At 36.5% G+C, this 22,600-nt stretch overlaps 1 protein-coding gene across 1 annotated transcript; it reads right to left on the bottom strand.

The window, feature by feature from the left end:
* Window positions 1-3,319: 3,319 nt before the first annotated feature.
* Window positions 3,320-22,250, bottom strand: LOC142358262 (uncharacterized; the record flags this gene model as incomplete). The annotated part of the gene is made up of 5 exons (XM_075409697.1): window positions 3,320-3,482; window positions 8,482-8,724; window positions 17,416-17,524; window positions 19,836-20,033; window positions 22,170-22,250. Coding segments are annotated over 5 exons (794 nt in total), but the record flags the coding sequence as incomplete, so codon positions are not given.
* Window positions 22,251-22,600: the final 350 nt, after the last annotated feature.

Below are 22,600 nucleotides of genomic sequence, written 5' to 3'. Positions count from 1 at the left end.
TGGCTGTCGACTCAAAGCTCTAGATAGGTTCACTTAAAGCTCATTGCGAAACCTATTGCTATTTTAGCCAACGAGTCTAAACCATAGAACTCCAAAAATTTGGTAAAACGTCAAAAGAAAATAAAAATTTCAATTAAAATTACGAAAACTCAGAGTCGAAGCCAAAGAAAACACGAGCAATTCCTTGACAACGAATTTTTTGTTATTTGGGCTTCATTAGACTGTAAATCAAGTTTGTCGTTAACGGAACTTCGAATCAATAAGTGATTAGTCTGTAGGAGACTTGAGAAAAGAAAAAAAAAGATTAATTTTTTTTAATAAAGGGGCTTTAAAATAGAATTCGAATATTTTTGATATTAAGCTTCCCTATGAGACGACAACTCTTTTTTTCGCCTTTCGTCTATTAGGAAATCGAAATTGAGTCATTTTGTGGCATGAAATGTAAATTTGAATTAACTTTTTGCAAAAAATATCTTAATTTGGAGAAAAATTAGACTAAAAGTTAACAAAATCATGCCAAATATCCCGTGTAAACAACAACACTTCAATCCTCGAAAACTCCTCGGAAAAAAACGAATATTAAAAATTATCTTTTAGTTTCGATTTTTACGCTGGACGAGCTTTTTAATGATACCACTCACATTTCACTACAATTAATATATCGAGCGGCCAAAATTGTCTGAACAAAAAACCCTTTGAGTATATAGTTCTCCCCCCCCCACACAAGTGGGGTCGGAACAAAAATGCAACATTAGAGGGTGGATGAGATCTGCTGATTTTCAATTTGAAATAATTGACATATGATATAATTCAGACATCAAAAGATCCGTACAAATCGTTAAATGCACGGGGAAATGGGGGATTAAGAGAAAAATTATTAGATTTTACCCAAAGATTTTTTAAATTCTCCCCTGAATCTAGTAAAAATGGGGGTTATGGGAAAATGCGGGATAACCAGAAATTGCCTGAAAAATTGCCTGAAAAATTATAATCGGTTAATGTTATAATTAACCGAGATCCCCCCGCCCCCAAATTTGCCTGAAAAATTGGCGATGTGGTAATGAGGCAGTAATTAGGGGTAATGAGGTGTATGGGGCAGTAGGAGGACTTTTTGGATCTATTCATTTACTGATCTATACCCCAGCCTATGGGGTATATAAAATTTGCTCCACCATGAGAACGTTCCATTTTTTTTACACAGTAACGTGCTATATAACAACGCACAAATTTTAACTGGGAGCATCAAACAGACTAGCATGAGGAGTGGCGATACAGAATATGTTCATTTTATGAAATTACCCTCCAAATATTCAGTGAGCGAATATAAATAGGAGAATGCGGAGAAATGGAGAAATGGGGGAATTACGCATGTGCAGAACATATAAATCCCGAAACGAAGTAAGGGTGCGGCGCAATTATGTGAATGGCAGAACAAGGTAACTGTTTAGAAGTTAACCCCTCTTCAAAAAAATGAGACTAAAAGGAAAATAGAATTGTGATCACCCCAAATTACCCGTTTAGGGAAGCTTAATGATTTTTCAATCTTTTACAAGGGACAATTGTGCTAGGGTTAAACAATTCAGACTCAGAACCACCAACTGAAGGTCTTAAAAAGTTATTATGATCCAGGGAATGGAACAAGCTTAAACTATCATGATCCAAACGTAGCTTTTTTAAAACGTCAGTTGAATTCTACAATACAGTTGAAATCTTGGTAATGTCAAAAAAAGTTCGGTGGTAAAAACAGTTACGAAGAGTCCAAAGATAAATCGTAAAGAGAAAGTGGACCAATTGTAAGTAATTTTTTGATGCCTATCGATATTTAGTAAGGGGCAATCAATAATCATTCGATGAATATCTCTGAATTAGCTATTATCCATCAAGGGGTCCAGCGTGAGACAAGCCGAGTTGAAAAGAAATTTAGTTGATTAGTTAACTGATAAAAAACCTCTCACGAGAAAGGAAAACCACATCCATTCTGTTTGTCCACTTACTGGGCATATAATCTATATGTGCCATAAGCACGTGTATTTAGCTTTCTAAGCGTCTAGCAGACGGTTTGTATTGTTTTATTACAGGTTTCTCACGACATCTGCGTAAAATTCGTTCTATTTTTTGGATCTTTCCCATTATAGCCCCCCATTATGATATAGTTACCATTATTGGGGGGTCTATAGGTTATCTGACCACTAAGCGGGGGGGGGGGGGCTATAATGGGAACGACCGTGCAATGTGCTATATAACAACAAAAAATTAGTAACTGCAAGCGTAAAAATACACTGAGGCCGAAACAGAATAGATCCCATTTCTTGACATTCTTTTCGAAGTTTTTACTAAAAATTGTTTTTGTAATCGCTGCTTCAAAATCAACCATACATTTTCAAGAATAAGAGTCAGATCCGTACTGTGCGCAGGCCTTTCCAGAACTTTCCACTCCTTTTCTTGGGAAAATTGCCAATCATTTTCAATTAATGCGCAGGAGCATTATTTTGTTGAAAAATAATATCATGAAAACGCATTTTTCTTCGCAATGATTTACAACTTTCCAATAACAGACAGCTTTTAGCTAGTTCAGACAACTAGCAATTATGTTCCCTCCGATTGTGTTGCACCCAAAAAGTAAGTGATCGCTCTTCCGAACTCCTCAATTTTGTTCGTTTTTTTCTAAGAAATCTCACACAGTTTCTTCGAAAAACTCAAACAATTCCGTCACTACAGATGCGCACTCTAGTTTCAACTGTAAAGAAACATTCTGCCGGAAAGACACATATGTTTATGACACTGTTGGGGGTCTTCCGCCAGATTTTGTGGCCTCGAAACTGTCCTTTTTAGGTAACTTTTGTATGCGCACTGTGCACTGGATCATGATTTCAGTTTGAGTTGTTTTTGTGTTTAATCCATGAATATCCTACATCTCGTAGCATAACAACTTGGTAAACAGTGCAAGAACTAAGCAGTTTAACTATCTTTTCTGTTTAAGTGGAGAAAATTGGAATGGAATTTCTCTTCAAGCTTCTAAATTTCACAACTTTTTTAACGTCTTGGCGCAAATTTTGATAGCATTGTGTATGAACAACAAATAATTTGTGGGGTCATGAAAACCGCTGGTGGGCTGAAACATAATAGATCCAAAAACCCTTTTGAACTCTTTTCTCGATAAGCTTATGTATCCAATGAATGTATAGACAGCTACAACTTCCAACAAATTATCTGCATTTTTTTAGGAACAATGATTGTTGAAAATTGAAGTTTCTTCCTGTAAGTTATATAACAAACGTGCTCTCGAGATTTCACACTTTCTATGTGGAGAATGCACTTTCTAGTAGAATGTTTTTTGGAGAAGTGTTTTTAGATTTGGCTTACTAGAAAGACGTGACGTAGGGTTGACTCCAAAGTCAATGTAAGTGTAACAGAAGGCCGAATAGGAAATCCATCTCGAATTTTCAGCCCCAATAATTTCAAAATTCTGTACACTTCTGTTCCTAAAACAGTGAAATTAGATCTTCTCTGTCCCCCTTCTTAGTGGGTGCATATTGATTGAAATCTCCAAATGAGACTGTAATACTTTTACATAATGATTTAAACAGAATCGTCAAATATTTTCACCCTGCTCTGAAATTTGCCTACGAATTTTTCAACTGCTCTGAATTTCTTAACGCAATTTGTTATTTGAATGATATTATTTCTCTTCTGAGTGAAAATAGGATCTATGTCGCTTGATTCACGACGAATTATGTGTTTTTTTTATAGCAGGCAACAATTACATAAATTAGCACATATCTATAGCCCAACTCCCTCCAAATTAGTGTTGAAATACCATAATGAGGGGCTATATTTAACGGGGGCGGGGTTATAATGGGGAAAAACTCAAATTATTTACAAGAGAATGTGCTATACTACAACAGTGTGTTAGATAATAGCACTTTCTATCTGTAATGTGAGGGGAAGGGGAAGATACGGGCTGTCATTCACGGAAACGCTCCAAAAAAGTGAAACGATTCCTGGGATCATTTCCGCCTCAGCCCCTCCTGAAGATTTCGGGAATATGCATATGATTTACAAATTTCAAGCATGTGCGGTAAAGTATCACACAAGAATTTACAATCGGCCCTTATTTCGTAACGAGAGGGGACACACATTAATAATAATAATTTAATAATTGTGGTTTCTGCGTAATCGCAGCGGAACAGCATTAGGCCTACAGTAGCCTGTTTTCAGCTGCCCCTTTTCGTATTATTCCCCACATTTCAGACTGATCTTTTCATGAGCAGCATTGCTCTTTTTTTGCGTCTGAAACATTCACGTGGTACCATCATTGCAGCCAACATTGGTCAGGCTATGGTCAACCTGAAGCTATGGTTAAGTAAGAGCTCATCCTCACACAGACAGCTTCACGGAGGCAGGGGCATTGAACTCTCAATCATTGGCGTGTGAACCACACACCTTACCTCTCGGCTATTACTGTTGGTGCAACCAATGTTCTCGTTTTTTCTTGTTCCTCAAGACATAAATTATCTGTCATTACAACCGTCGAGTTGTAAGAACCATATATGCACAATTTACATTAGGTGAATCTAGTCTATTTACACCTGAATAAACATAGCTGGTAGAATGCCGGAAAACAGCCGCCGTTGACTGAACGAAGTTGGGTGCGAAATAAAAACATAAGGAGAACAATGTGTCAAAAACTGTTCAAAATTGAACTGCAGTTTCATTAGATTCAATTTTATTTGTTTCGTTTTATTTCGTTTTTTTTTATTTTAAAAATATTTGCCTAAATTTACTGAACGAATTATAAATTTCATTATGTTGAAACACTAAGCGAGGTACATCGAATACCTAACGCGCTGTGACATTTGTAAAACGAAAGAAAGGTAAAATAAGGAATAAAAAAAACGGAAAGGTCCCAAATTATAATAGCGAAAATTAACTAAACTAAGATAGAATCCAGCAGCTCATGTATAAAAGAAAAAAACAGTTCAAAATCAAGTAAATAAAGTTATAAAAGGAAATGCAATGAAGGAATTAAGAAAATAAAATGCTCATTTAAAACCGAAAAGTGCTTATTTAATGATAACGAGTGGTGTTAAAAATATCACAAGTAATAGTAAAAACAATTCAGACCAATAAAAGTATAACCATTCACTCTTCGGATCCATAGAAAGCACCAAACGAGCAAAAAATTGCTAGTTTTAATTCCACGTAAAAACCAATTGAAAACAAAGTTGCAAAAATATTAGCAAAACTATTAAGAAATCTGATAAAATGGAATAGTTTTTTTTTAATAAAATAGCGCCAACTAATTTATTAATACCACAAATTCAATAATTGACGTCCTAAAAATTTCGAAAAGCTCAACGTTGATATAGCGTAGAACATTTGACATTTGCACCGAGAGGCGAGGGGACAAAAGTTGTCTAAACTGAAGGCAAAATTCGAAATTGAGCTAAATTTCAAAAAGTGGTCCCAAGTCAATAAAAACTGCAGCTGCATTTTAAAATTTCAAATGCAATATATTTCGTAGCATAGGAAGGCTGATCAGACATTGAGACATGGCATAAGCGAGACTACAGTAGAAAAAAAGAACTACAAATAGCGGTAGAACCCAAAAGTTCAAAATAATTTAAAAAATACAAATGGTGTCAAATCAACAGATCAAAAAAAATTAATGGTCTATATTAAATAGATTCAGTTAACGCCATTTAGACGTGTAACTGACGAGGAGAGGTGCCAAGTGAACGAAAAAAAAACAAAAATTAGAAGAAAACTCAAAATTCAAAAAAATTGTTTTAGAACAAGTAGTTTATCACATATAACAAAAAACGTCTTTTTCTGTTATTTATTCCTCATTGGGAAGAACTGCAGATATGGAAATAACTCAACAATTCATACTTATTTTTTGAAACAAGATATTAGTAAAATCAGAAAAATATATTGCCTTTTTATTCAGACATACCCAAAACTGCATCTGAAAACCATTAGAATACATGTATAAAGATGAATAACCTTCTTTCTGAAAAATCATTGGAAATATGAGTCCATTTGCAGAGATAGCGCAATAGACAAAACTTTTTCCCTCAGTAACAAACAATTGGACCAAAATCAATTCCCCAATCAAGTTTTAAAGCAGATTGCAAAATCTTTTGCGCTCTGAAACTACTTTCTATTTCATATTTCAACGTCATTGAAATTACTACTCTAAATTTGTCTACTCATCAACCACAAATTTTTAAAAAAATATGTAAACAGGCCATATAAAACGGCGCAACAAAATAATTCAAATCTTTTGTTGTAGAATACAGGAAAGGCAAATTATTAACGTTTAAGAAGCTGATGGTGTACTGGAATAACAAAAATAAAAATATAGCTGATGCACTCAGAACGAGCCACTGAATGGTTTGACTGCGCCATAACTTTTTGTGTTATGAGATATTTCAGCAAGAAAAAAGCGTTAAAAGCCAAGCTATGAAAAAATGTTGCCCATTAAATGGATCCAATCTTCTTACTCGTAAAGAGTTTGGAAGATATGTAACTAATTAAGGTTAAATCTAGGATAAAAATGCACTTTTTGCAAATTCCAAAAGAAGTTTTTTAATAACCAATGTAAGAACAGCAAACAAAACAATGCTCTCAGGTAGCTGCACAAAAGTAGTATGCAGTTTTGGTAGGAGGTAATTATCAAAACTTTTAAAACAAATTAAGCAAGAATTTTATAATTTTCGTTTTTCTATTTTTCAATTCCGGATTATCAGCCATGGACTTCTAACTCACATTTGACTTCAAATTTGATTAAACTGCATTAGAACAGTGATGACCATTTCTCATACAGTGAGCATCATAATTTCATAAATTTGTAGGCTGGATAAGAAAAAAACATCTTTTGGAGCAAAAAAATTTTGAGAAAAACCGAATTTGTTTATAGACATTTCAAAATATGTAGTTTTACAAAATTTCTAGCCTGAGAGATTGCTTAAATCAAGTTTTGAATATCGATCACATCAGATATTACAATTAAGCAAATGAAACAAAAAAATGTTTCCTCAAAATTTTTTATCCGCAAACTACCTTATTCTCTTTCCAAATAAAAGTTTTTTTCCGTTTTTCGTTGCACAAATTACAACAAATCAAAAGGTGAGATTTTTTGCATCTCTTAAATTGTGTTTGTAAATTAAGACAGCCATGAGAAGCAATTTTTTGTGAAAATAAAATCAAGCAAGCTCGATGTTTTTTCAAAAGATTTTTCAGTTTTTTTGTACCAGTTAGTTGACTCATTTTTTTGTGCTAGCGGCATATTTGTGGAACGGATTGTCAACGATAACTGAATTAAATCACGCGACCATTGGGTTTTGCAATATTTGTAAAGAACTAGCTAATAAACCGTTCGCCTGGAAATTTATAATATGCGAGAAAATTTGGGAGACTTTGGCTACTGTTACTTTTATTTTTTTCAATTAGTCTGTGGCTTGATCCAAATAGAATTTGAGAAAGATAACTTAATTTTTTTAATTTTTTGTTTACCTTAGTTTAAAAATTCCCAAATTTTTGACCTTTAAAGAACCTCTCTCTTTTCAAAATATCTTTTCACTGATAGAAAATGTTGCTCCCCCGATTGTTGAGTTTAGTTTTTTTTTGTGAAAACCAATTTTGAAGCAATTTGACGAGAAATTGGAGAATACGGAACGTTTGGGGGACTCTGACTCTTTTTGATTTATTTCTTATTCACCACCTTACGGCGGTGTCCTGCCTTTTCACCTCTATTCATTTAACCCCCTTTCATTTAGCCCCATATCATTCACCCCTTCATCATTTAACCCCTCTATCCTTTAACCCCTCTATCATTTTGATAGATTTTGATCTTTCTATAAAGTTAAGATTATTAAATTAGTAATATAAACATTTGGCCATGCCTCAGCGGCCCGTGGGACTTGATATGAAACTATCACAACTGAACGTGGGATTAATTTATCCACTTTATTATGACAAAACATGCCTTTAATGTCGACTGCTAATTGGCGGGATGAAATGACAGAGGGCTGAAATGATATAGGGGTGAATTGATAGAGGGCTTAAATGATAGAAGGGTTAATTGATGTGGTTTTAAAATATGCGGGTTTAAATGAATCGGGGTGAAAAGAGGTAGAACCCCTTATGACATTGCCAAAAAAATTTGGTCTTCCTCTCAGGTTGAGGTCCCAGACTATGTAAATTTCATGCGTCGATCTGGGTCTGGAAATATCAACGATCGTCTGGGACCTCAACCTGGGCTAGCTCATATAATTAGCAAAATTGAAAAGAACTCTGATAACAAAAAACACCGTCATTTCTCCGATAAAGTCTTCATTCGGCATTGTTTCTCTGCATTAAAAACAAACTATAAGATGCCCGCGTTTCTCGTCAAGTGGGAAGGACTAGGAGTTGGAGTAGTTCTAAAAACCTCTCTCGAGATCTTTGATCTTAATCAACCTTCTTTTATCTACTAACAGAGCCGCATCAAACTCGATCACTCCGTAGAATTTGCAGTAGCTGCTGTAACAAGTTTCATCATAGAAGCAAAGTGTGTTGTTAACGTCGTTCACTTCATCACAGCCAGTGTATTTGAAGGAGGCAGCATTTGATGGTTTCTGGCACCACATAAAATCCAGAGGCTGTTTGGGGTGGTAGTCATAAGTGTAGTGGTAGGATCGTGTGTCAGCTGCAGTGTTAGTTGTCACCCATGGAGAACGCCTGCAGAAACTAATCGTGCAGGAACTTACAAAAGCGTGTCTCTAGTTATGCAATTATGAACCTTATCACACGTTATTACCAAGGAGAAGCATACAAAGCCATCGAGAAGTCGGATCTATTCTGTTTGCCCCCCCCTCCCAGCCTAGTGAGTTTATATCTTTTTACACCCCCAGGCGTACGTGCTATTTTTTACTTGCTGTAACGTGCTATATAACAACATATAATTTGTGACTGGGGGTGTAAAAACACTGGGAGGGGGCAAAACGGAATGGATCCGAGAAGTCAATAGATTTGTTGACGAATATCGAGACGGCACTAAAAACCGTGTGATGACGTTTTTAATCAACTCTTATTACGATCAAAATAGTTGCATAACGTATGCCACACTGAAGCTGATTAGAATATCGTTTTCCGCTACTATTTTCTCGCTATAGCAAACGCTGGCTAGAATTCCTACGCAAAGTTCTAAATTTTCGTAATAATCACTGGGCTCTAAAAAAACCACTTTATCGACACTCTATACAATTGTTGTAATCACAACGAGAGTTGCCTTAAAAAAAAATTGGTGATCGATATTGTTATGTAGACTGAAGTTGACAACTTTCAGCTTGAGTTCATGCAATTTGTTTTTCGAAAAAGTTTATCATTTGAAAATACTTTTTTCGGTTATAGAAGTAAATCACCAAAAGTACCATTGCATCATTGCATAATAGGTAACTGTTACGATTTTCAATGACCTTTGATACAATGACCTTCAATGCAATCCGAGCAAGATGAGGAACACAATGATAATTAACCACGTGCTGAAACCAAATATTCATAATTTCAAACGATATTGTCACATTCACTTGGTCTTTTCGAGCTTGAGATTCTTAAGCATAAAGCGTTATAATAAAGCATTTCTAAGCAAGTGATTCAATTAATGTTGCACTGCAACAGTAACTAAACCTTTTTGAAAAGCAATAATAATTAACCACGTGCTTAAACCAAATATTCATAATTTCAAACGATATTATCACATTCACTTGGTCTTTTCGAGCTTGAGATTCTTAAGCTATCCAATATGGCTATCACCCTCGGATGGCTATCACCAAAGACTATTCAATATAAATCCTTTGTTCAACTGTTGTGGATGGACAAGCTTAGCTGGGATCAATCTTTATCGGACCCAATTCTACAGCAGTGCCTGCGACTTCGAGCACAACTGAAGGATCTTGAAAAAATTAGTCTTCAACGGAAGGTTCTCAAGCCAGCCAAGAAATCAGATTTGCAGTTGCACGTCTTTTGCGACGCCTCGACTACAGCATATGCTGCTGTCGTTTTCATCAGACAGGAGACAGACAATTTCATTGAAACAAAAATGCTTACAGCAAAGACAAGAGTTGCACCAATTAAATCAGTTTGTGTGCCAAGGTTGGAAATTTGTGCTCCCCTGCTAGGAGCTAAGCTTGTCGAGGCAGTGACAAATGCTATTAGCGACGAACGGTTTCCAAATTCAAAAGTTTTTGTGTGGTCAGATTCTACGGTTACAATTGCCTGGCTACAAGATTATCCGAGGAAAAGGAAAAATTTGTCGCCAACCGAGTAGCAAAAATACAAGAAATTATTCCAGCTAGTAGTTGGAAATATGTTCCAACAGAAGACAATCCAGCGGATTGTGCTTCAAGAGGATTATCAGCAGCTGCTTTGTTGAATCATAAGCTTTGGTGGAATGGACCAGAGTGGTTGCGGCAACCTGAAAACGCCTGGACTTCACCTGAATATTTGTCACCTACAGGAAAAGAGACCGAAAAAGAAGTAAAGGTGCAATCTGAAAACGTGACAATGATTTCATCAAAAGAAGATAACGCAATTTTATTGATGATAAATCGGCATTCGTCAATACATAAGGTTACAAGGATTTTTACGTATGTCCAACGGTTCATCAGCATTATCAAGAGTAGAATTCAATCTTCAAAAGTGAAACAGCGGACAACAAAAATGTCGAAAAGCATAAAAGCGTGCTCTTCAACGCCAAACGAAGAGACTGATAGTAATGAGTCTACGTCTCCTTACAAGGGAAAAATTTCTACGAAGGAAGACTTCAACTGTATAGCTTCATACAGAGAAACTTTCTTCATGAATACAAGATCATCAGGAATCAGCCCACTGAAGATGCAAGCAACAGCAGCAGAGATGAAACACAAAAAGACGTTCAGCAACGTAACAATTTCACTGGACCAGAGGGGGATGGTGGTATAGGTAGGGCCGGGAGCCCAGATGCTTACATCAACACCAGGACAGGTAAGAGCACGGGGATCTCTTTACTTATCAATGCTCCTCAACGTTTAGGTAGGGCGGGGGGCCCAAGTAGTCTTGTCAACGCCGGGGGCGCAGGTGAAAATGCGAGTTCAGTTTCTACTACCAATTTTTTAGGTACAGGTAGGGCCAGGGGCCCCGGTAGTCTTGTCAGCACTGGGGGCACAGTTGCAAATGCGAGCTCAGTTTCTACTGCCAATTCTTTAGGTACAGGTAGGGCCGGGGGCCCAGGTAGTCTTGTCAGCACCGGGAGCGTAGTTGAAAATGCGAGCTCAGTTTCTACTGCCAATTTCTTAGGTACAAGTAGTGCTGGGGGCTCAGGTAGTCTTTTCAGCGCCTGGGGCGCAGGTGAAAATGCGAGCTCATTTTCTACTACGAATTCCTTAGTTATAGGTAGGGCCGGTGAACCAGTATGTCTTGTCAGCGTAGATGATGTCGGGGTCTCGAAGGATGATTTCAGCCATGGTATAGGTTGGGTCGGGGGCCCCGGGGGATCAGTTGTATATCGTGTCTACCGGGAATACAGACACTTCTAGCGAAACAGTACATCAATTCAACGAAGATGAAACCAGAGAAAGAAAATGTTTTGTTAACGCCTATGGAGTAGCCACTAAGGGGAGACACAAAAGACAAACATTTCCTAGAAGCGGCAGTCTCAACAGTCTTTCACCATTTTTTGATGAAGAAAATAAGGTGATTTGAGTTGAAGGACGCCTAGCCAATTCACCTTACACAATAGACCGAAAATTTCGAGTTCTTATTCCAAGAAAATCACCAATCACTGAAATGCGTATTCAAGAAACACACGAGAAAAATCATCACGGAAGACCTCAACTGACGTTATACACGCTTCGACGAACTAATTGGATACCTGGAGGGCTTTCTGTAATGAAGGGTGTCTTATACAGATGCAAGCCATGTATCCGATTTGATGCCAAATTGTTACAGCCTCAGATGGGAGATCTACTTCGAGAACGAGTAGTGCCGTCATTTGCGTTCAGTCACTGCGGACTCGACTATTGTGGTCCGTTGAAACTAAAATGGAACTCGAACGCTTTTGAAAACATACGTTGCAATTTTCATTTGCTTCAGTACGAAGGCAGTTCACATAGAGTCAGTTATATTTCTGCCCAAGGATGACTGATTTGCAGCCATTAAAAGATTTGTATCTCGTCGAAGTATTCCTGACAAAATATACAGCGACAACTCAACAACTTTCATTGGGACAAAGGGAGAGTTGGAGTTTCGACAAGCCTTAGCTACTCACGAGTTTAAAGATTTGATATCAACATTCGGCAAGGAGAACAATATAACTTGGGTTACTATTCCGCCGAGAAAACCAAATTTTGGAGGACTATGGGAGGCCGCTGTCAAATCCTTGAAACGCCACATGTACCGCAGCATTGGAAGAACAAAACTGTTTTTTGAAGACTTCACAACACTGTTGACACAATTTGAAGCAATCTTAATTTCAAGGCCTATTACCTCCGTTTCAAATGATCCCAATGATGCCTTAGCACTTACACATGGACACTTTTTATTAGGACGACCAATCACAGCATTGCCTGAACCAAAAACAACAGGAAAAGAAACAATTACCTTGACACGACAGAAGAAGAGGATGGACCATCTTATCGGAGACTTTTGGAAGAAGTGGTCAACAGAATATTTGTCTAAGTTACAACAACGGAAAAAATGGCAAAAGGGACAAACAAATATCGACATCAATGATGTAGTAATAATCAAGGAAGAAAACACACCACCCCCTCTGTGGCCAATGGGACGAATAACAAAGGTCTTTGATGGAAACGATAAAATAGTTCGAGTTGTTGAATTCAAGACATCATCTGGACTATTTATACGACCAGTCAACAAGCTTGTCTTGTTGATGAAAAACGATATTGACATGCCGTTATTAAGATCTGACATGGAATATGACACAGATGAAGAATGAACAACAGAGGATACAGACCAGGAATGAAAGCAAGGAAATGTAAATTACAACTGTAGAAAAGTGGCAATCAAGAACTGATTGATTTTAATGAGTATTAATAAACTTTTGATGGGTTGTTGAGAAATACTGTTTAACACAATTAGCCACAAAACTTAAAAGCCAGTTTCATTGATACATTAGTAAAGTTGAACCAGTTCAAGGAGGCCGGTATGTTACGATTTACAATGACCTTTTATACAATGCCCTTCAATGCATTCCGAGCAAGATGAGGAACACAATGATAATTAACCACGTGCTGAAACCAAATATTCATAATTTCAAACGACATTGTCACATTCACTTGGTCTTTTCGAGCTTGAGATTCTTAAGCATAAAGCGTTATAATAAAGCATTTCTAAGCAAGTGAAATAAAGCATTTCTAAGCAAGTTGCACTGCAACAGTAACTAAACCTTTTTGAAAAGGAAACAATTTTGTCAATCATGTCATGAAATATTTGAAAGTTTAAAAATAGCGCTGCCGCTTCTGCTATTCTGAAACAAACACTTTCTTCTTGTAAAACTGTTTTTTTTGTGTCTCCCTAAGTTAAACAAAATAAATTTTTTTTAATTCAAAAAACAGAACTCTCTCTTTAGTTGAACAGCCTAGGATTAATGTTATCTTTTATTAAAATTACAAAATTTCCTGTGTTTAATAATTGATGAAAGCTAGTTTCCGCTGTATGTACTTTATCTCAACTGTTTCTTACGTAAAAATGTTAAATGCTGCCGTTCTACACTTTTATAACAAAAAGCGGAATCGTCTTTCAAAAATTTTATTAAAATGGTTTTTTTTCTATTAAATATGTTGGAAGTTCAAATAAGCCAAAACTGAGGCATCTTCTTTTTCTGCTTTAATGAGTTCTTGTCTAATTCGAAGTTCTAACCAAAAAGACCTAAATCTCTTGAGTATTGAGCCTTTTTTAATAAAAAACAATGAGCATCGAAAAAAAGAACACGAAGGACACAAAACCCGAAAATTGCTATCCTAAATTGGCCTTCCGGGATGTCTTGAATAAGTAGAGAATTTGTATTGATTTGTTCATATTTCTAATTTCAAATAGAATCAGTTAACTTTAGTATCAATTGGAGAAGGAACACTCGAGACTATGTATGTAACACACACAATGCAAAGAGTGTTTTTAGAACGCAGAAACAAAACGTAAAAGAATTTAGAAAAGATTTTTGAATGGAGAAATTAGAGCAAGAATAAATGGACAGAATTAGTACGAAAAGGTAATTATTTGGAGACCTTTTTTGTTATTTTAATTGCACATAAGGAACCAGAGTGACTACCAAATTTTTCGGAAGCTGTGTAGGATATTAGAATGCTCAGTCAGACCCGTAATTTTGAACATCGTATTTTCTTTTAAAAACTCTTTTTCAATCTGACTGACACAAGAATGAAATCTTAGCAATTTTGTTTGTAGTTCACTGTATATGGAAAACAAATGACGTAAATTGTTTCATAGTACACAATGAAAGTGTGTTCTGTCAAAAAGGGCAGAAAGCTTTGTTTTTATCTCCAGTTTTGTTCAAAGATTTCTCCAGGCGTTGAGCTCTCCACAAATCTGCAATGTTATCATCATTTTTGTCTAACTCCACAAGTTCGTGCTCTAAATTTAGCTTAACACCGAAAATTTATTCCATTTCAGCTAGATGATGAACTAGCGAAACTAAAGTTCAAAAAAATAAAATGACACAAGGAGATTGAATTTCAAGAGGGTGACGGTAAACAGCTGACGTTTGTTGGAGGTCAACAAATAATGACGAGAAAATTTTTAAGTCTGAACTTATGATCAATCAGGAGCACTTTTATCCTGCACTTCGAAGAAAGTTGGTCAAGAAATTAAAAGTGTCCTCACTTAGAGAACGGCTAAACCGGTACTTTCCCAGTCAATCTATCTGAATAAAATTAAAACCTTCATTGTCGCGCGATTACCCGAAAATTTAGTAAGCTCAAAAATTTAGTAAAGATATTGATATTTTTCAACAGCTATACGGTGTAAGATTTATAACCAATTGTTGCAAAACTGTGTTGCCTATTAAGGATTTCACTGTAAGTATACTACCCGAGATAGAATTCCCTAAAGAGTCGCGATATGAGGCTACGGCGTAACTCGGCGAGGACGCATAAAGTGATCCACATCAAAATAAATGAGATGGATTTCAACTTGAATTTACCACAACAACACACAAAAATAAAAGATAAATGATAACAAACTGATAGAAGACTCGAAAAACAAATATTGGTTTTGCTCATGCCAATCTCCATTAGGTTCTCGACACTTCCATTTAACCTTTGATACTTTTTATTGTAGTTTTTTATCCAGTGAAAGCATTTAACAAATTTAATAATGATATGGCATTGTATTTATTCAAATTTGACAAAAGTTCCTATATTCTGAGGCAGAGACCTCTCAAAAAAACTTTTATTCCATAGCACTAACCCTTAAAATGAATTTTATGTTTGGGCTGTTTTATTCCCTGGGCTGTTTCCCTCTGTGTCGATATTGAAATTTTTGGGGGCATGGGAGGACGGCTCAACAACCGACATTTGATTTTAAATGATTTAAAATGCAAACAGACCTTTTCTTTAATCTCAAGAACAAAAGTTTTTAAATGCTTTGGTCTGCTTGAAGAACTTTTCAACAATTACTTCGGCCGATTTCTTTATTTCCTCTAATTTTTCATTTGCAGGAGCCGAAATTCTCTCCCGATTATCTTTGCTGCTATCAAGCTCTAAAAAATTCATAAACCTATCAGGATCATCAAATGCCTTTCCAATGTTTCAGACATTGGCACTGTTTGCTTTTTTTTAGTCGCTGAGATATTTGCATTGAATTGGGTTTTGACGGGAAAACCTATAGGGTCCAGAAAAGGTAGCTTACCGTAGCATTGCGCAGGCTACCGGTGCTGCAGGCGTTAAACTTTCACTCATTTCCTTGATTTTTTTTCAATTATGTTTCGAGTGGCCTATTTTCCAAAAAAAATGTTAGAAGTTTCGTCGTCTAGTAAAGTAATTGCGCCACCTGTTTGTGTAAATGCTTTTAACCTTCATATGTTGGGCAAATCCAGGCAGTGGAATGCTTTTTAATTCTCTTAAAAAATTTTCATGATCTTCTGGTGCCCACATTTGTTTATTTTGATGAAATGGTCAACAAAAATTTGGCAGCTATAATTCTGATCTGAGGATGCAAAATTTAAAAATTAATTCTTAAGTTGAGTTTGTTATTCAATTATTATTTAATTGCTCTATTGCTTGCTAGATGAGATTGCAAGTTAGCTAATGATTGTAATTTTGTATTTAGTAATTTGACGTTTAGTTTCAGTTTCCTGACAATCAATAATAACTTTTTCAACGAAAAAAAAATTGAAATGAAATGAATCATGCGTGAAAATGCGGTATTAACCTCCTCTTTCCTTTTACCCTGTTCTTAATTTCTAGTAAGGGGACCAATTTGAACTGATTTAGACCTAATTATCTCCTATGGTAGGAGTCTTGAAACCGGGGTAAAAGAATGTGGAGATTAAATGATATAGGGGTGAAGATTACGAGGTTAGCTTTTGAGGGCTTGAAGGAATAGAGATGATAAAAAGGACCCCATAAATGGTTACGTAAAAAACTAAAGGAGCAAAACAGATGCTATGAAAATCATAAAAGTCGTAAAAGTCATAAATTTTACTCAAAACTTCCCTACTCTTGTATAGTTTGTACTAAAGATATAAACCCTCGCAATTTGTTTGCTCTATCAGTTTAATTTGGCTAAATCATCTTTATTTTTCACCGATTTGGGCTCAATTTTTTCGCACTTTGATTGGTATGGATCATCTACAATGGTTGATTTTTCCAGTAAACGTCGTTGGATCTGAAATTGCAGATTTAAAAGTTTTTCCGCTTTATAAGATTGCTGAGCTCACCAGCTGAGCACAACTTCAGTGAGCTTGTAAATTTTTTGTAATATTGTATTTTGCGAGAGTAGAACAATACCTACCCAAGATATTGCAAGGATTCTCTATAAAAGTTAGTCTTGATCATTTTGGATCTTGGATTGCCCTTATTTTTTGTTATTTCCTTTAGGTCCTCTGAAAAATTCTCAATTTCAAAGAGGAAAAAAATCACAATTTAATTTATCAACTTTTTCAATATGAATTCTTATGAATTAAAATTCTATTCATTTCAATGAAACTTGGTGTAAAATTATATAAAAATTTGTTTTTCGCACCAAAATTTCGATCAAGTATCGTTTTTCTCAAGAACTTTTGATGTCCAATAATCAATAATTTCTTTGGTTTGAAGAAAAGCAACAAAAACTTGCTTTTATTAAAACTGTAGCTTGCACGGTGGTTGAGAGGTAAATCGTATATCATCAAAGCAGACAACAAATAATTGTGTCTCTTACCTGGTAACATCTCGAGTTTTTGTATTGAAAATGAGGCTCCGTTTGATAGACTCCACCCCACTGCTCTCCACCCAGTAAGTCAGTTCGTAGTAGGTCAGGAAGTGCATCTCTAAATAGTCAAATACTCAGCTATATTTGTTCCGACCCATTTTAGTGGGGGAGGAACTATAAAACCAAATGGTTTTTTTGTTCAGTCAATTTTGGCCTATCGATATAATCAATGAAGAGAGTTGTGAGTGGTATCATTAGAAAGCTCGTATGTTAAAAAGTGTATGTTAAAATTAAAATTGTTAACACTAGTGTTTTTGGTATTGTCTTCAAAGATGAAGTAGGGTTGCTGCATTGTTAAATGCGAGTTTTTTGGCCAGAATTTATGCTAAATTTTTCAAAAATCAGTTTTTTCGTCAAAATGGGACCAAATATGCTTTTTAGCTTATTTTCTTTGAATTTGCTGAAAATAGACACCTAAAAACTGCGGAAATGTCTTTTGTAGGCTTAAAAAGGGAGTTGGTTTTACTTCCTCTGGCTTTAAGAGTCTTCCGGAGTTTTAATTTTGCCAGTTTCTCGCAAACTTAAAATCTGTAGTTATACAAAATGCATTATTTATTTTGATGTGCTGAAAGAATTTGTTTAGAAATTAGGCTATTCCGCAACCATTTGAACAAATAAGTGTTTTGGCAGACACGTAGCGAAATCAAGGCTGGTTTTGATCTCATCATGGAACTTTACAACAAAATTTTTAGATTTTTTTGGGGTGCGGACCCAAGACCAACTTTGGACCAGTCCGAACAGACCCATGACCTGAGCCAGACTAAACAGAGCCAAAGCTGACTCTGGGCCAGACGGGGCAGACCCATGACCCACCCTAGTTCATACTGAACAGAATTAAGTGCTGGGCCAGACCAAACAGGCCCAAGGCCGACCCTGCGTCAGACTGAACAGACTTTGGATACCCTGTGCCAGACCAAATTAAAAACGTAGAATTAATTTGAGAGAGTGATTATTTGTGCGTTTCAATTTTTAGCCCCAAAAGTTTTTAGGCCCAACTTATACAGTTTTGACTGTTTTTTAACCAAAAAATCGTCCAGTTGAAGAACATTAGAGTATTCAGTAATCGATAATCAGCGTATGTTAATCATTTCCATTTATCTTGCTAAATGGTAAAGATCGGCTGTCACTTACACAATTGGTCATCTCCTGGTCTCAATTATTTTTCGCAGAGGCTACAGGTTTCAGCTGGGTTTTTGGGTTTTGGTCGGTTCAAATATTTGATTTGCTGCTGGTTTTATTAATATTAGCTCTCCAATGAGGTCAACAGACTAATTTTTTTTGGGATTGAACCAGAATATTGGTTTAGACCAGTCCGAATTTTGGGTATGGGCCAATTTGAACAGATCGGCGATTGGGTATGAGCCAAACCAAACAGACTGACTACTGTTTTTGGGCTAGACCAAACAGACAAAAGACCGGGTGTGGGCCAAATTAAACATACCCAATTCAGGTACGGGCCAGACAGAACAGACGGACAACGGGGTATCGGCCAGACCAAAAAGACTCAATTGAGGTATGGGTCAGACCGAAGAGACCTGAACCGGCCAGACGGAGCAGCGTGAACAAAAAAACTGTCTAAGTTATGAGCTCTGTCCGCGACCGATGTTTGTCTGGTCCATACCTGTCTTGGGTCGAGGACGTCATACTGGTAAGCTTGGATCCAAAACTATCAGACCTGGCCGATTGAGAGAAGCGCTCAAAACAAAGACGATTAAACTTGAAAAATGGTATCAAGTCTTTGATTTAAAAAAATCCAATAAAAGACTGGGGCTCAGACGTTTAAATTGTAATTTGATATCGGTCGATTTATTAGCATCGTTTATAAGGCCGTTCTGCATCCTCCTCAAGAGGTACACTTCTAAATTTAGACATAACCCAGGCTGAGGTGCCAGACGGAAGCATGTATGACCAGACCGTCCCAGACGGAAAGTACCTATGTCCAGACCGTCCCAGACGGAAGTTGCCTATGTCCAGACTTTCGTGCGTTCGCCAGACTTTCGTGCGGTCATGTCCAGACTTTAGCTTAAGCTTTGTTTCTTTTGTTTTTTTTTTCCGATTGCAGCATGAGAAAATTTTCTCTCGAAATTACATAAACTGTCTGTTAAGATCGATATTGAGTTTTGGACAGGCAGTGTTTTGAACTGTGGAAAGATCGCGGTCCATGAATATCTTCTATGTAAACACATTAGTTGACAAATATTCAGTATAAAAAGACAAAAAAATTGGTTCTTTGTCTGTGTGTGTGTGTGCATGTGTGTGTGTGTGTGTGTGTGTGTGTGTGTGTGTGTGTGTGTGCATGTGTGTGTGTGTGTGTGTGTGTGTGTGTGTGTGTGTGTGTGTGTGTGTGTGTGTTGTGTGTGAAAGATTACCGTCAAACTCCTCAGTATTGAATGCGGCATCCGGCCTGAGTGGGCATAATTTATCGTCTAGCGCCTCATCCGACTTTATTTCACATTCGCTCTGAACTATTTCACTCTGTGACTTGTTATAAGTCATGACGAACTTCTCAATGTAGGGCCCCGCCCTCGATGTCAACCACAAGACTAACTCGTCATCATGCGGCAGAACTGTTAAATAACAAATTTTCATTAATACACGTAATGTTCGTAGTCATTCTATGATACAAAGATTTGTAAGCTACCAATCAGAAGATATTGGCACTTTTCCACTAGTTTTCGAAGCTACTGCGACATTTCCATCTTCGAAGTTCATCCCAAAATCAACCTCCCGCCCCAGGAAAAGATCTTGCAATGGTCCCACAGTTACTTTTAGGGTAAGAATGGATGTGGATGGTGAGATATTGTATTAGAAGCAACCACTTAGTTACAGTAATCACTGTATAGTATAGCACAATTGAACACATCACAGAAGTAAGCCAGGGATCAGAGGTATTTATTGAAAAATGTATCGAAAAAAATTAAATACTCAAATTGCATTATTTACTTTCTAATAAATAAATTTTGCGAAAATAACCAGTGTTCGAGTGTAGCGTTTCAATTTTCGAATAAGCCAAACATTAGATGACTTATTGCTTTCAAAGAAAAAAAATGTTTATAAAGCACACGAACGAACTGAACAAATGATCATTTTACATGAATTAAAACAGTGATCAGTGCCTCCAAACGTACGCTGATGCAGAAACTGAAAGCTTTATAAAGCTCCACAACAGCATGAGAGACTAAAAATGAAAAATGAACCCTCCAATTCAAACCCTTCAAATTTTTCAAACCCACAACGGTGCCCTTGACAGCTCTTTTTGGCAAATACGTCAATGTTGAAAGTACCTGAACAATAAATTGCTAAACATATGGCTCCCTATATCTAGCCAGCGCCAAAACAAATTGATCTAATTGGAACAAAAGTCTGCTATATATATAAATAGATTTAGGTTTTATATAGTTTATATTAAAAAATCTTCGGTAAGAAACCCGTAGAAACAACAAAATCCAAGAAGAGATCATTTTTGGACCAACAAATCCTTCAGAAAACAATTGATATTTAGGTATGTATTAGTAGTCGGGCAGTCGGTTGAAAAGAGAACGTTATTTTAAAAGGAACATAATGAGTTTTTAGAAATTGAACGAAAAAAACTATAAAAACATTTAGGGGAGGAAATGATTTCTTTACTTTACTGCAAAACCGTGCAGCTTTGAAATCTTTTAACCAATCCGCATTCCCCAATTTGTGTTCAAAAATTTAAAAATTGCAAAACATTTCAACCATGCTTTTAGAAATCATAAACAAAAAACAATGAGTTAATAAAACAAAAGAATTATCATTTATTTTTTCACGAAATATTTCTTCTGATGTGAAATTTTAAGAAACTAAAACCTTGGAAATATTGAATCTCAAAACTGTTGAACCAGGTAAATTCCAGTTAAAAACTAAGTTTTGTGTTTTTTTTATTTCTAACACAAGAAAACTTTAAATGAACAGAAACGACTGTCCGAAATATATTATGAATCGAATTTAATTATTTTGTTCTGAATTTGATAATTGTTGCCCACGTTGAGTTTGCTAGATCAATCGCCATTTTTTAAATCAGACTTCGTAAGGGTTAATCGTTGTGTTCGTAATCTGTATTTAGTCTGCCAAGATGTATGGTTATAAAAAATTGTTTAAGAAACAGAGAAAAAGGTGCATTAATCAGCATTGAATCGGAAAATGAAAAGTTTATAGACCCGGACCCAAGTGTCATAGACTTTCAGTACTGATTCATTAGATTCCCATAGTAGGTTCTTAAGTCAGTACTGAATCATAGTAACCTAAAGGTAAAATTATCTTGCATTATGTTCAGACAAAACGCAGAATCAAATTTTTTATGAGTTTTGTCTGTTTAGTATGATTTTCCTTTTTCATAATGTTCATAGAAATATCAGAAAAAATTTTGAAAATTTCGAAAAAAATTTTGAATTTTTGGGAGACATCAATTTTGAGCATGAAAATAGCATTTATTGAGTTAAACTTGAATACCATAGTTATAAAACCAGTAAAACAGCAGCAGTAAACCAGTAAATACGGGGGGGGGGCTATTTTAGCATAGTACTAGTATTTTAGTGCTAGTATTTTAGCATTTAAGGCCGTACTACAGTAAATACGGGGGGGGGGGTTGCGGGCATCAACTACGCGAAGATGTTGAGTTGCGGGCGTCTTCGGGTAGTTGATGCCCGCAAGTTGTGTGTTGGGTTGCGGGCATCAACTACCCGAAGATCCCTGCATTCGGGTAGTTGATGCCCGCAACTCAACACTTGCAAGGGGTATGGCCGATTCAGGAGGGTGCGATTCTGAAACATATTATATAGTGCGTCTTTTCGTGACAGAATGCTTCCTAAGAACAGATGTGGAAAAGAAGCTACGGTGGGGGGGGGCTGCTCAATTGAAAGGGGCTGCTCAATTGAAAGGGGCTGCTCAATTGAAGGGGGGGGAGGGGCTGCTCAATACTGGTTTACTGCTGGTGTTTTATTGAAAGGGGAGGGGTTGTCGAGGGAATACGGGGGGGGGGTCGAGCGAATACAGGAAAGAGATTTACGAATTAAATAGCGAATAACTGACTTGGACTTCCAATAGTAATAAAACCAGTAAAAGCACCCCCCCCGTATCGCGCGACACCCCCCCCCCCCCCCAACCCAGTTTC

This window comes from Convolutriloba macropyga, unplaced genomic scaffold (genome assembly GCF_964194025.1).
Source record: "Convolutriloba macropyga unplaced genomic scaffold, txConMacr16.3 SCAFFOLD_858, whole genome shotgun sequence".
In the NCBI taxonomy this organism is placed as follows: Eukaryota; Metazoa; Xenacoelomorpha; order Acoela; family Convolutidae; genus Convolutriloba; species Convolutriloba macropyga.
The sequence above is the reverse complement of the archived record's forward strand: the minus strand, read 5'-3'. Positions and strand labels throughout refer to the sequence as shown.